We start from the raw sequence: 13970 nt of genomic DNA, 5'->3' as shown, positions 1-13970 counted from the left end.
ATGAATCTTGAATCCAAGAGCGAGTTATCTTATGTTTCAGGTGAATTTTATACATGTTAATATCTAAAAAAAAGAACTTTTTTGTCAACATCAGCCAGCTTCATGAATGAGTAGTGACCAAGTGAATGATTTCAGACTTATAATGTTTATCTAAAATGTGTCTGTTGATCATGATTGAGGTTTTATCAAAAAGAATTCAAAGGTGCTCAGTAAACCTATAGGTAATGTTGTTATTTAACAGATTATGTTAAGCTTTCTCTTATATACCATTTCAAAACAATCTGCAAAATAAACAAAAGTACCCGGATGTTTCTTCTTTCTCTCTTTTGTTATATCTTTTAAGCTTCATCATTGCCTGTTTTGTAATTATCATGATGTACATTTCGCCCACATGTCAATTTCTGTATTTTGTTAAACTTGAATTTGTATTATTATTTCCCTTTTTTTCCAAGGACAGAGTTACAGCAACGTTTCAGCAGAAAAACTGGCTTTTAAAAGTTCAGTTCCACAACAAGAAATCGCTTTAATTCAAACACAATATTACAAACAATAAGAAAATTGATTGACGGAAATGCAAAAACCAAATGTGTAACTATATTGAAATACAATGCTTTTTAGAATGGATTAAAAAGTTCAAATGTTCTGAATAAACTACGTCTTTTGTGTGGAGGCGTGTGGCGCAGTGGGCTAGTGCGTTGGTGTTTGGATCAGGGGCGCACAGGTTCAAACCCCACTGCAGTCAGCATGTCGTTGTGTCCCTGAGACACTTCACCCCAAAGTGCTCCTGTGGGGATTGCCCACAGTATTGAGTATGTTAGTCGCTCTGGATAAAAGCGACTAACAAGTAATATGTAATGTGAACCTCAAAACGGATGCATTCTGGGTTAAAATGACCTGTATGGTTCTTTGGTTTTGTGTCATCCGATTTTATTTGCCAACATGATGATTGTCAGAGGAGTTGGGCATCAAACATTAACATTCAAATAAATAAAATATGGATTTTCTGTCTCTGTGTAAATGAAACTGTCTGTCATTGGGATGTGAAATGCTGATTCTGTCCTTTTTCTGTATTTATTACCTGTTTGCTGTGTCTTTTAATAAAAAATAGTTATTTTTACAGCTTGTCCTGTGATGTCTGTTCAGATAATTGAAGCTCTAACTATTAGACAGGGCAGCAGCGCCACCTAGTGTCCAAACTGCAGATTACAAAAGCAAATGGAGACCTGAAAGCAAAAAAATCGAAGCAGTCAGAGGATAAAACTCCTGTTTCCTGTTTGTTGACTTATTTTGTCCATATATATATCAAGTCAAATATCAATTAAACAAGCTTTTATAGTAAAAACTACCAGAGGATATTATATGAAATAGGATTAACAACCTTTCATCTGTCATATATGTTGTTAGTGGAAGTTTGTTATAAAAATAAACACATTCAGGATCTCATCATTTCGATTTATAGAGTTTAGATTTAGATGTATTATTTCTTAATTTGGAGTATTTTTATCATTTCTAACCTTGCTTTTTAGTTTTCCTGGTTATAGTGGGGTGAAGTGTTGCTCTTAACGAAAAAGGAGAATATTGTATTGAACTTTACACTTTAGACTGTACTAACTTACCAACAGATAATAAATAATTAATTTACAGCACATTTGTCCGAGTTTTTATCAAGCCGGTAGTTCTGTATTTTAGGAAAGCAACATGTATCAATGTTTATTTAGCCAAATATCAAGGATGTCTTAAATACAATATTTTTGTGAACTTAATAAAGGGAGTTTATAATATAATGTGAATGGTGTATTGTCAAGCCTGATCCAGCAGGGGGCGCTACAGGACACAGAGACATGATGATGAGCTCTGAATGACCTGCAGCTACTTCAGTCTATGAGCTACACAAACTTTATGTAAGAATGAAAACCACTTTAAAGCGAAACACAGATTTCCTGATTACACAAATCCACTAAAATTATTTTAATGCCACTTTCTGATTGGTTGCCATTCTCAAATGGTTTGTAAATTGTAGCAGATGGCTTTATACATGAGAAATAAAAAATACAAAGCTTTATTAATCTCTAGGGATGTTTCTCAATCACTGATGTTTTATAAGCAATTATACATTCTTATTAAGTAATAAGCAAAACATAATAACTTCACTTGAAGTGTTGAGACCCTTTGGTTGTCACAATTCACAATACAATCGACGAGTTTTTCATAATTAAATATATAAAAATATCTATAAAGCATCAGTACTTCGGTATTTTTTTTAATTAGTTACTGCATATTATTCAAGTATATAAAAACAAAAGCAAATGTTCATTGAACTATATCCATTATCTAGAACAATATACAACCGGTACATATTCAGGAAACAAAGAGAGACTGAAGAGTTCAATTGCCGTGTCTGTTTCTATTACAATAAACACATGAGTGTGTGTGTGTGTGTGTGTGTGTGTGTGTGCGTGCGTGTGCGTGTGCGTGCGTGTGCGTGTGTGTGGCGTGTGTGTGTGTGTGTGTGTGTGTGTGTGTGTGTGTGTGTGTGTGTGTGTGTGTGTGTGTGTATGCTGCGTCACAGGGGGAAGGGCGGTGCCCCCCAGGTAGGTAGAAGCACCAGCAGCGGTCACATCACCACAAACACACACACTCATTGACAGAGGAGGCAGTGTGTCCGCAGCAGCAGTGGAGACTCCAAGGTGCCAAACACACACACACACACACACACACACACACACACACACACACACACACACACACACACACACCCTCCGTCGCTCAGTCTGGAGGAGGAACTGAGCGAAAAGGAGCCGGAAAAACAGCCGGAAAATTGGGAAATATCGAAACAAGGAAGTTGGATTGGTGAGAAAAGTGATTCCGCAGCATGTTCAGCTGGGTGAAGCAGGAGCAAGGTGGACGCAACAAGGACGGAGAGATGTACCAGACGGTGACCGAGGGTCTGCAGAGCCTCTACCTGAAGAAGCTGCTTCCTCTGGAGGAGACTTACCTCTTCCATGACTTCCACTCCCCGGCTCTGGAGGCCGCCGACTTCCAGAGCAAACCCATGGTGCTTCTGGTGGGCCAGTACTCCACCGGGAAAACCACCTTCATCAGGTACAACTCACCTCCACTTATGGGTTATAATATTTTTTTATCAGTTTGCCTCATGCAAAAGGTTGGCTGTGGGCCAGAGAGTTTAACGGCATGTGTCAAAACCACCTTTATCAGGTGTTGGATCAGGAAACACCACCAAAACGGTCGTTGGTGAAACTCAATGCCGAACCTAATGTGGAAATCTGCCAATTAAAGGCTTTCTTCATAATAAATTGGGATTTATAAGAGGCAGCACATACTTTAAGATGTCAAACACATGTAAGGTGTTTTATGGTGAATTCGGCATACTTGTCTTAAGCTAAATCCGATTAGTTTTTCTAGGAAAAGCAACAGTTTTGTGTTGCGTATTTCAACTTTCCCCTCTCCTTCTCGGTGCATTCTGGTAAAGGCGGCAATGAAAGCAACATAAACAGTTGATATATCATTAAAATATGTAATCTTAGGTTAATAACGTTAATGCCGAAGTGGATACTGTAACTTTAAAGGGTAGAATATGTCTTCCATCTTTTTCTACATTGTCTACATTTCTGCAAAAATAGCAATAGTCCAAAATAGGATACTTTTCCAATGGAGGTCGGCTTGATTCATCCATTTGACATTATTTAACCTTGGTAAGCTGATACAAACATTGAGTTCGAGGTTTATTGTGCACATTTTAAGTAAATGTGTGTTATTGTCCCCTTGTTTAATCTGACAAATAGGGCCTAATTTTGCTAATCTAACTTTATTGTGGAACTTTTTAAGAGCATTGTGACAGCCTGAGCACCAGCTGAGGTTCATGGGAACTGTAGTACTATCAATCATAACAGCCCTTCAGATGTGTGGGTCTGTGGGATGAAAGTGTTCATTGAGAGCTTCATAATATTTCCTTTATGTGTGTTTATTTGGATTGTTAGATCTGTGTAATGGATCCACCATTGTACTTCGTATTTACCCGGCTTGGCCTTTTATTCCTCTCCAACAAGCATTTGTGATATATCCGGCTTTTTTGATGTCGTTGAATCACATTAGAAGACAAGAGGACTGATGCAGGACAGTGAACTATTGTCTCATTTTCAAATGAAGTATTGTTTTAAAGTTCTTAAAGGGTTTATTTTTTATTAATCTTCTGACACAGAGATGAGTAAATGTCACACTCACCAAGGTCATGTATTTTTCACCATTATTATGCGGAAATAAGTCATCTGGGTAACAATGAGTGATCAAGTTATGTATTAAAACCGGAGTGGGGGGGCAGGGGACCTTTGGGTTTTTAGCCTTTGCAGACAATTTACATGCACAAAAACCTTTTATATAACACACTACAGGAAAGATAACATCAGCTTGGATTACCAATAGTTCTCAACTGTGACACTTAAGATCCTATGGCCTCTAGATAAACATGAACTTACACGTGATTCAGGACCAAAAAAACATGCTTGTATAGAAGCTCCTTTAAGGTCGCCTGAACTCATTAATTTATTTTGTTTTAATCCTCTGCCTGGAGGGTGGTACGTCACGAGTTAAAGAGCTGATCAACACACTGCTGCCCCTCACTGTTACAGCTGCACACACACACACACACACACACACACACACACACACACACACACACACAGTAATGCAGACTAATCCCACGCACACTAAATCATTCGTTAATACATTAAGGCATGAACTTGCAGCTATTACAAACAGCAACTACATTATAACTCTAGTTGCGTTTCATCTCCCTTGTGTTGTTCACTACTGGACTACACTCTACACTACTCCACTCCTCTCACAGATCTGTTAATGAATGCTCGGCTCAATATTTCCTCATTACCTTGATCAGGCCGGTGACATCACATCCTGTTTTGGAGCTGATGGCTGAATAATGAAGTTAAACTGAAGGTCAGTCTGAGCGAGGCTTCAGCTGATGAGCAGGAAATGTAGATGTGTCCTGTTCGCTGTTGTATGTGTGCTGGATGCTAACATTAGTCCTATAGAGTAGTGAAGTGATGATGTATTTTGTAGGGCTCATTCAATTATAAACAATGGGATTTTTCCATTGGATTTCCGATTATTGCAGACGATACACACACGTTTATGATACCTACACGTTTTGTTCAGCAGGATAATCTCTATATATTAACACCACTTAATGATTTTTGAAGTGTTAATACAATATCAAAAGTACAATATGGTATATAAAAAAACTACAGCACGTCACATGACTTGACATCACCACCGCTAAGCTAAAGGCGGCTAATGTTGGGCTATAAAGGAACTACAGCACGGTCACATGACTTGACATCACCATGGCTAAGCTAAAGGGGGATAATGTTGGGCTATAAAGGAACTACAGCACGGTCACATGACTTCACGTCACCACCGCTAAGCTAAAGGTGGCTAATGTTGGGCTATAAAGGAACTACAGCACGGTCACATGACTTCACGTCACCACCGCTAAGCTAAAGGAGGCTAATGTTGGGCTATAAAGGAACTACAGCACGGTCACATGACTTCACGTCACCACCGCTAAGCTAAAGGAGGCTAATGTTGGGCTATAAAGGAACTACAGCACGGTCACATGACTTCAAGTCACCACCGCTAAGCTAAAGGTGGCTAATGTTGGGCTATAAAGGAACTACAGCACGGTCACATGACTTCACGTCACCACCGCTAAGCTAAAGGTGGCTAATGTTGGGCTATAAAGGAACTACAGCACGGTCACATGACTTCAAGTCACCACCGCTAAGCTAAAGGTGGCTAATGTTGGGCTATAAAGGAACTACAGCACGGTCACATGACTTCACGTCACCACCGCTAAGCTAAAGGTGGCTAATGTTGGGCTATAAAGGAACTACAGCATGGTCACATGACTTCACGTCACCACCGCTAAGCTAAAGGTGGCTAATGTTGGGCTATAAAGGAACTACAGCACGGTCACATGACTTCACGTCACCACCGCTAAGCTAAAGGGGGATAAAGTTGGGCTATAAAGGAACTACAGCACGGTCACATGACTTCACGTCACCACCGCTAAGCTAAAGGAGGCTAATGTTTGTTGTGGTGATGTTTAGTCTTCTCATTTAGCTTGTGTTAACCACAGACCTTAGTTCATGCTTAGGGTTACATGTAAAGGTAAATTGCCACATAGTAAGCAGGCCTTAAATAGCCAGATTTCTAAGTGGAGTTTGGCATGACTGTGCCACATGCAAAACGTCCAGCCAGACTTCAAATAAAAAAACCTCATCTTTACAAATGTCGTGCTTTGCAATCAATACAAATAAGTGGTAGTGGTCATGCACTGTCACCTGAAGCTGCTGCTAACCAATGACATAAAGACAGGCTGCAGGAGTACAGGTGAGCGTGTTCATGGCGTCAGGATTCAGTGCAATGTCAGTCAGTCTTTAGGTGTCGGGTTTCAGTGAGTTTTCAGCTGAATCTCTGACAGCAGAGACGAGCTGTGACCTGCACAGATTCACTGCCCTGAGTCACGTCGGCCCGTAAAGAGGCAGATTAAGGCAACACTGCTGTAATGAGAATTGCAAAGCTTTCTCTTCCGTAAAGTTGGTGTATTTAGGTTTTGAGGGTTCTGGAAAGATTTGTTTTGGTGCTGTGGCTCGCTCTGTAGAAACAGGTGCAATTGCAGCAAATGGGAGAGTTGCTTTTTTTTGGTTGACCGCACTATAAATACCGCCTAATCTCAATCTGCAACTCTGTATTAAAAATGCCTTTTAAACCTGTAAATAAACAAGCTAAAAGAAAAAAGCTAACGTTAAAGATTTGACATCTGAGAAGACTTTAGAAACTTTTAATCAGTGTCCTCGACCTAATGCTCTTAACATCCTGATAGCAATGAATATCTGAAGTGCTTTGACAATAAATACATTACAAATATTTAATCTGTGGAAGCCGTGGCGCTGTAAAAAGCACGACCAATCATCTGAGCCGGCCCGGCTAAAATAACTGGATGGCCTACCTGCCTGTCAGCCTTCCATCTGTGCACAAACTTATCTCGTGCCCTCATTGGTCATGTGCACGTTCGTGTGTGTTGGAGGAGGGGCTCTGTAAGGAAGTCTGAAGGAAGGGGCAGATTTCTTTCAGTTGTGTATTTTCAAATTCTAGCACATTCGAGCTGCTTTCTCCATTCTTACCTACCCTACCTTTAACTGTTGAAAAAAGTTGGTGAGTTGAGGGGCTTCAAAATGATTTTATTAATGGTGCCGTTTGACCTTCACCTTAAATACAGCCGCATTTGCAGAAAGCATAAAACAAACAGTTTTTTAACTGCAGTTTAAGTGTTGTTTTATAAAGGATAAATGCCATCAAATATTCAAAAATGTAGTCATCCATCTTCTTCATGCATTTTGACTTTTAAACGTTACAATGCGCTGGAGTTATTAGACGTTTTTGGATCAGACGAGTCAGAAACAATCCTACGCAGCCAACACTAGAATCCAATTCTGCATTTAGTATGATACTGTAATGATTGAATAAGCTTACTCTAATCTTATCTCTAACTGTGTAGAAAAAACCCGCTTTTTTAACAAAGCAAAAACACATGCTAAATGAAAAAATAGCAGCATCATTGTTAGAGATTTTATTTCTAAAAACACTATTATCAGAGTTTAATGTGAACTTATTGATCTCTAAGAAGCCTCATATCTCTGCATCGAGGCTTAGAAACACAATGTCAATTCTTTGGTTTCCTGGAAGGAAAAAAATGTGTGTGTTTGGTTGTGTGTGTTTGGTTGTGTGTGTTTGCATACGTATCAGGTACAAACAGTCGTGTGTTTTGGCAGCAAACGAGCCAAGCAGAACTGACCTTCAATCAGTTTACGTCCGACACAAGCTGCAGACTAATTGTTGCTGAAGCTCGTGTGTGTGTTTTGAGTGTGTGTTCCAACTTCCACTACTTCGGCCCCACACCCTGCCCTGAGGAATGCTATGAATCATGGGAACTGAAAAGAATGCAATGAATCATGGGAAGTAAAATTGCCAGTAAATTGCAGATTCGACATAATTTCTTCTTCTTCTTCTTCTTCTTCTTCGAGATGAAGTGAAACCAGTAGAGTTATTGTTTCTAAAGAACAGGCCATAGCACGGTGTGGATTATCTGGATTAGGATAAACTCGGGTGTGAACGTGCATCTGGACACATTCTTATGGAAAGAATCCTCCCAGCAAGTTTTAAAAGTCAAATGAACACTTCATATCAATCGACCCTTCGGAGCTAGAGCTCAGAGAGACTCTAGAGATTAGGGCTGTGCGATTATGGCAAAAATCATAATCACGATTATTTTGGTCAATAATTGATATCACGATTATTAAAAACGATTATCCATTTACTTTGAAAACATCCATATATTGAAAAAAAAATTTGAACAGTATGTTTTTAACAGTTGATTACCCTGAACTTTAAGTATAATTCAACTGAAAAACCAATAAAAAAATTTTTAAAATTAAATTTTTTTTTTTTTTTTTAATAAAAATAATAATCGTTTTATTTCGATTACATTGTTTTCGTAATCGTTGCAAGCCAAAATCGTAATCGAGATTAAAATACGATTAATTGCACAGCCCTACTAGAGATGCATGACCTTTGGGTGTTGCTAAAGTAGCATTAGTGCTAAAAAAAACTGCAACTTGGACACGTGCATAAAGTATGTATTTTAGTATCCTATGTTTACATATTTTATTTTAGTAGTAACTTGTTTTTTTTCAGTGTATTCTAACTTATTCTGTGTTTTTCCTTTTTCAATTTCCCAATTAAGGATTTATAAAGTACATCTAATCTGATTTAAAAAAAAAAAAACTTCTACGCTGGTGACTTTTTATAACGTGGAAGTAACGTCACAGTGGCCCCTTAAGGAGTATCCAACATAGTAGAGTTCAGTCATAGTTCCCAAACAACAGCAGTGGAAATCCTCCTGAATCAGCAGCTCAGTGAAGCTGTGATTGGTTAATCTCTTAAAGATGTCCCGCCCCTTAGCACATAGGCCTACCATGTGTTGGAGCGCTAGCCAATAGAAGAATAGAAGGGATTTTAGTCTTTGCAGACCATTTACATGCACACAAACCTATATATCACCACAGGAAAGGCACAACCCACAAAAAGCATAATAGAGCCCCTTCTCAGTGAGTCATATACCCAGCAGCATCTGGTGATCATTCCCCAAACTGATAACAGAAGTGAAAATCCTCCAGGATCAGCAGCTCAGTGAAAACATGTCGGGTGATGATGTGCCACAGAGTTAATAATAATAATGGTATCTCTCTCTCTCTCTGGTGGTTCCTCTCTTTGATGGCTGCAACAACAGGAAGTGAGAGACACTGCTGCCCTCCTCCGTCTCTTCCTTCCTTTCTCACTTTTCTGTGAGGAGGCACGAGGTCCCTGTGAAGTTGAAAGGATACGTGGGAAAATGTAGTGTGAGCTGGTGGAAGGTTAGGGGAGACGGACTGAAGCCAAATGCCAAAACAATCCCAGCTTCCACTACGTTTGCTCGTTTCATGCATTAAGTGCCTTCTTTAACCGACTAGTGGGGAGTGGGAGTTAATGAACCCCCAAACAGGAAGTCTGCATCCGTCCTGATTAACCTGACCATGCTTTTTCATGGTGTATATCAGTATGTAGTGTCTCTACTTTAAAGAGTCCTCTCCTGCAGATGTTCAGGTGTATATCAGTATGTAGTGTCTCTACTTTAAAGAGTCCTCTCCTGCTGGTGTTCAGGTGTATATCAGAATGTAGTGTCTCTACTTTAAAGAGTCCTCTCCTGCTGATGTTCAGGTGTATATCAGTATGTAGTGTCTCTACTTTAAAGAGTCCTCTCCTGCTGATGTTCAGGTGTATATCAGTATGTAGTGTCTCTACTTTAAAGAGTCCTCTCCTGCTGATGTTCAGGTGTATATCAGTATGTAGTGTCTCTACTTTAAAGAGTCCTCTCTTGCTGATGTTCAGGTGTATATCAGTATGTAGTGTCTCTACTTTAAAGAGTCCTCTCCTGCTGATGTTCAGGTGTATATCAGTATGTAGTGTCTCTACTTTAAAGAGTCCTCTCCTGCTGATGTTCAGGTGTATATCAGTATGTAGTGTCTCTACTTTAAAGAGTCCCCTCATGCTGATGTTCAGGTGTATATCAGTATGTAGTGTCTCTACTTTAAAGAGTCCTCTCCTGCTGATGTTCAGGTGTATATCAGTATGTAGTGTCTCTACTTTAAAGAGTCCTCTCCTGCTGATGTTCAGGTGTATATCAGTATGTAGTGTCTCTACTTTAAAGAGTCCTCTCCTGCTGATGTTCAGGTGTATATCAGTATGTAGTGTCTCTACTTTAAAGAGTCCTCTCCTGCTGATGTTCAGGTGTATATCAGTATGTAGTGTCTCTACTTTAAAGAGTCCTCTCCTGCTGATGTTCAGGTGTATATCAGTATGTAGTGTCTCTACTTTAAAGAGTCCTCTCCTGCTGATGTTTCAGGTGTATATCAGTATGTAGTGTCTCTACTTTAAAGAGTCCTCTCCTGCTGATGTTCAGGTGTATATCAGTATGTAGTGTCTCTACTTTAAAGAGTCCTCTCCTGCTGATGTTCAGGTGTATATCAGTATGTAGTGTCTCTACTTTAAAGAGTCCTCTCCTGCTGATGTTTCAGGTGTATATCAGTATGTAGTGTCTCTACTTTAAAGAGTCCTCTCCTGCTGATGTTCAGGTGTATATCAGTATGTAGTGTCTCTACTTTAAAGAGTCCTCTCCTATCTCACCCTCTCTCTCTCTCTCTCTCTCTCTCTCTCTCTCTCTCTCTCTCTCCTCTCTCTCCTCTCTCTCTCTCTCTCTCCTCTCTCTCTCCTCTCTCTCTCTTCTCTCTCTCTCTCTCTCCATCCAGGTATCTGTTGGAGCAGGATTTCCCCGGGATGCGGATCGGTCCGGAGCCGACCACCGACGGCTTCATCGCCGTGATGTACGGTGAGAACGAGGGCGTCGTCCCCGGCAACGCTCTTGTGGTCGACCCCAACAAACCCTTCAGGAAGCTCAACGCGTTCGGAAACTCCTTCCTCAACAGGTAAACGCAGGTGGAAAGGACTTCTAATATGTGAAGACGCTCTGATGTTCTTCAGCTAATGTGACAATAAACCCCTGAATACCTTTTTTGGTTTTTTTTTAACAGTTTCTCAAACCAAACAACAATTGGAGATAACCCCCATGCTCTCTGGGAAATCAAAATGCTAAACTAAATCCGTAGAATTATCATAAAACAAGTAATCTTTAGGTCTCGGACAGTTTTTTTGACATCCTTCTTTGTTGATCTTTAAAAAACGTCCTGAATCTCTTTTTAGACCGATGTCTCTCCACACACACACACACACACACACACACACACACACACACACACACACCACACACACACCAACACACACACACTTTTAGATTCTGGCAGCCTTTCACACTCCTGTCACTGCTTTCCTCAAAAACATTCACCACCCTGGAAATGACCTCTCCACTCCTAACTGACATGTACACACACACACACACACACATACACACACACACACACACACACCACACACACTCTCTTGAAGTTCATAGCGAGGTTTTATATTTAGCTAAAACTCTCCGGTCCAAACCTATTTCCTCTGTCCAGAAATATTTCTTAGAGTGGCAGCAGGAAGTGGACCGTCAACCCTCAAAAATGTGTGTGTGTGTTTCCCAGTTAAAGCATTCCTAAACTAGGAATCCCACCTTGTCCCGGTGAGATGGAGGAACCACAATAACTTATTGTTCCAGGGGGAAGTGTGTGTGCGTCACCACGTGTTGGCGGCGGCCGCTCTGTTTGTTCCGCTGCTCAGGTCTTCGGCCTAAATTTAACTTTAAAACTTAAAAATATTGAAGAGGTGACAGAGAGGTCTCACACACACACACGCACACACACACACACACACACACACACACACACACACACACAGTGGGTACATCAAGATATTTTTTTATTTTTCGATTCAAAACTTTTAAATATTTTCATTTAATTTCTCAATGCAAAACCTCCCTCTCTGTTTAGATAAGGTCACATCAAATATGTATTTAAAATTATTTGTTGTTCTTTAAATGCCAATACATGCATTAATATACTTAATAATACTTTTTGAATATTCTTATTTGTATTTATCGTATATGTTTTTTAAAGGTATTTTTTAATAAGTGTAAATGCACCGTAAGGGGTTCTAATATAACTTCGATTCTATTTTATTTATATTTAAAGAATCAAAAATAATGTTTTTCAAAAATCACCAGGTTAATAATAATATATATAATATATTATATTGCAACAATGGTTTATTACATGAATATTTGATGACCTCCAAACTTCTCATGAAGCACCACAACCAGGCAATAAATCCTCCAGATGCACTCACGCTGTTCACACACACACACACACACACACACACACACACACACACACACACACACACACACACACACACTGTGATCACTCGGTTTATTACTCAACACACGCTGAGCTTCACGTCTGAAGAACAACCCCGATCCTTCCTGCCTGAAACAATGGAGCGAGCGGAGACATGAATAATAAATCAATCAGAGAGCGCTGATCCGTGACGAAACTAAACACAACGTGACGTCACGACTAATGGACTCAGACGCTAAGATTATAATATAAAAAAAAATATATATATATATATACTTCATGCAAGAGATACAGAAAAGATGCAACAGTGTGATGAGAAGACTTTTCCATCTCTCACAGAAAAGATGTATTTGACTAATTAACAAATGTAAAAACAGGGTTAATTGGACATTCTTCTTCTGCCCTTCTTTAAAGTTGGTGCACCTTGTTATGGTTTTCAGGTAGTGTTTCCAGAGGAAGTGATAACGTTAACGAAGATTATATCGATTATTGTTTATGATGATCTCTTGGGTCAAACTTCACAACCCTTCAGATCCATTTGAGAAACAAGGCTGGAAACTAATGAGGATTTCCATTCATGTGTTTTTACTCTTGATTGATGTTGTTAGGAGATTCTCAAAGTAAAGATTGACTCATTCATAAATAGTTATGATATTGCTGTATTGATAAATAAATATTCATTGTGTGTGTGTGTGTGTGTTTAGGTTTATCTGCTCTCAGATGCCCAATCAGGTTCTCCAGAGCATCAGCATCATCGACACTCCTGGCATCCTGTCTGGAGAGAAACAACGCATCAGCAGAGGTAATGGTGTGTGTGTGTGTGTGTGTGTGTGTGTGTGTGTGTGTGGTGTGTGTGTGTGTGTGTGTGTGTGTGTGTGTGTGTGTGTGTGTGTGTGTGTGTGTGTGTGTGTGTGTGTGTGTGTGTGTGTGTGTGTGTTGTGTGTGTGTGTGTGTGTGTGTGTGTGTGTTGTGTGTGGTGGTGTGTGTTTGTGGTGTGTGTGTGTGTGTGTGTTGTGGTGCTGTGTGTGTGTGTGGGTGTGTGTGTGTGGTGTGTGTGTGTGTGTGTGTGTGTGTGTGTGTGTGTGTGTGTGTGTGTGTGTGTGTGTGTGTGTGTGTGTTGTGTGTGTGTCACAAACGTCCTTGAGATTCTTTCACTTCCTCATATTGTATGCCAGTCCAGAAACCTGCTTGGTGTATTAACTATAATTATATATTTGTTTGACACACAATATATGCAGTCACGGTACAAATGTACTCGTACTTAAAAGTAGAAAATGACAGTAGAAAATGTAAAGTAGGCAGCAGTGAAAGACCACACAATCCCATAAAGTATAGCAGGGTAGTAGCTGCAATTGATTGAAGAAATAAAAAGTCATCAAGCACATTTCCTTAATTGTCATGACCTTGTTCCTGCTCTCCAGAGGATATACCGTTTTATATTTTTAACGACCTTTCCTCAGGACAACCCTGACTCGATGAAGTGGGTTTTTCGAT

At 39.8% G+C, this 13970-nt stretch overlaps 1 protein-coding gene across 1 annotated transcript in view; it reads left to right on the top strand.

The window, feature by feature from the left end:
- Positions 1-2635: 2635 nt before the first annotated feature.
- ehd4 (EH-domain containing 4) overlaps positions 2636-13970 on the top strand; it is a 35212-nt gene continuing 23877 nt past the window's right edge. Inside the window, exons 1-3 of the mRNA XM_034113444.1 lie at positions 2636-3102; positions 10941-11117; positions 13181-13278. Coding sequence (XP_033969335.1) covers positions 2873-3102; positions 10941-11117; positions 13181-13278 — 505 coding nt within the window. The 5' untranslated portion in view covers positions 2636-2872. The remainder of the gene's footprint in view (positions 3103-10940; positions 11118-13180; positions 13279-13970) is intronic.

The sequence above is a fragment of the Trematomus bernacchii genome, unplaced genomic scaffold (genome assembly GCF_902827165.1).
Source record: "Trematomus bernacchii unplaced genomic scaffold, fTreBer1.1, whole genome shotgun sequence".
Classification (NCBI taxonomy): Eukaryota; Metazoa; Chordata; class Actinopteri; order Perciformes; family Nototheniidae; genus Trematomus; species Trematomus bernacchii.
This window is presented reverse-complemented; position numbering and strand designations above follow the sequence as displayed.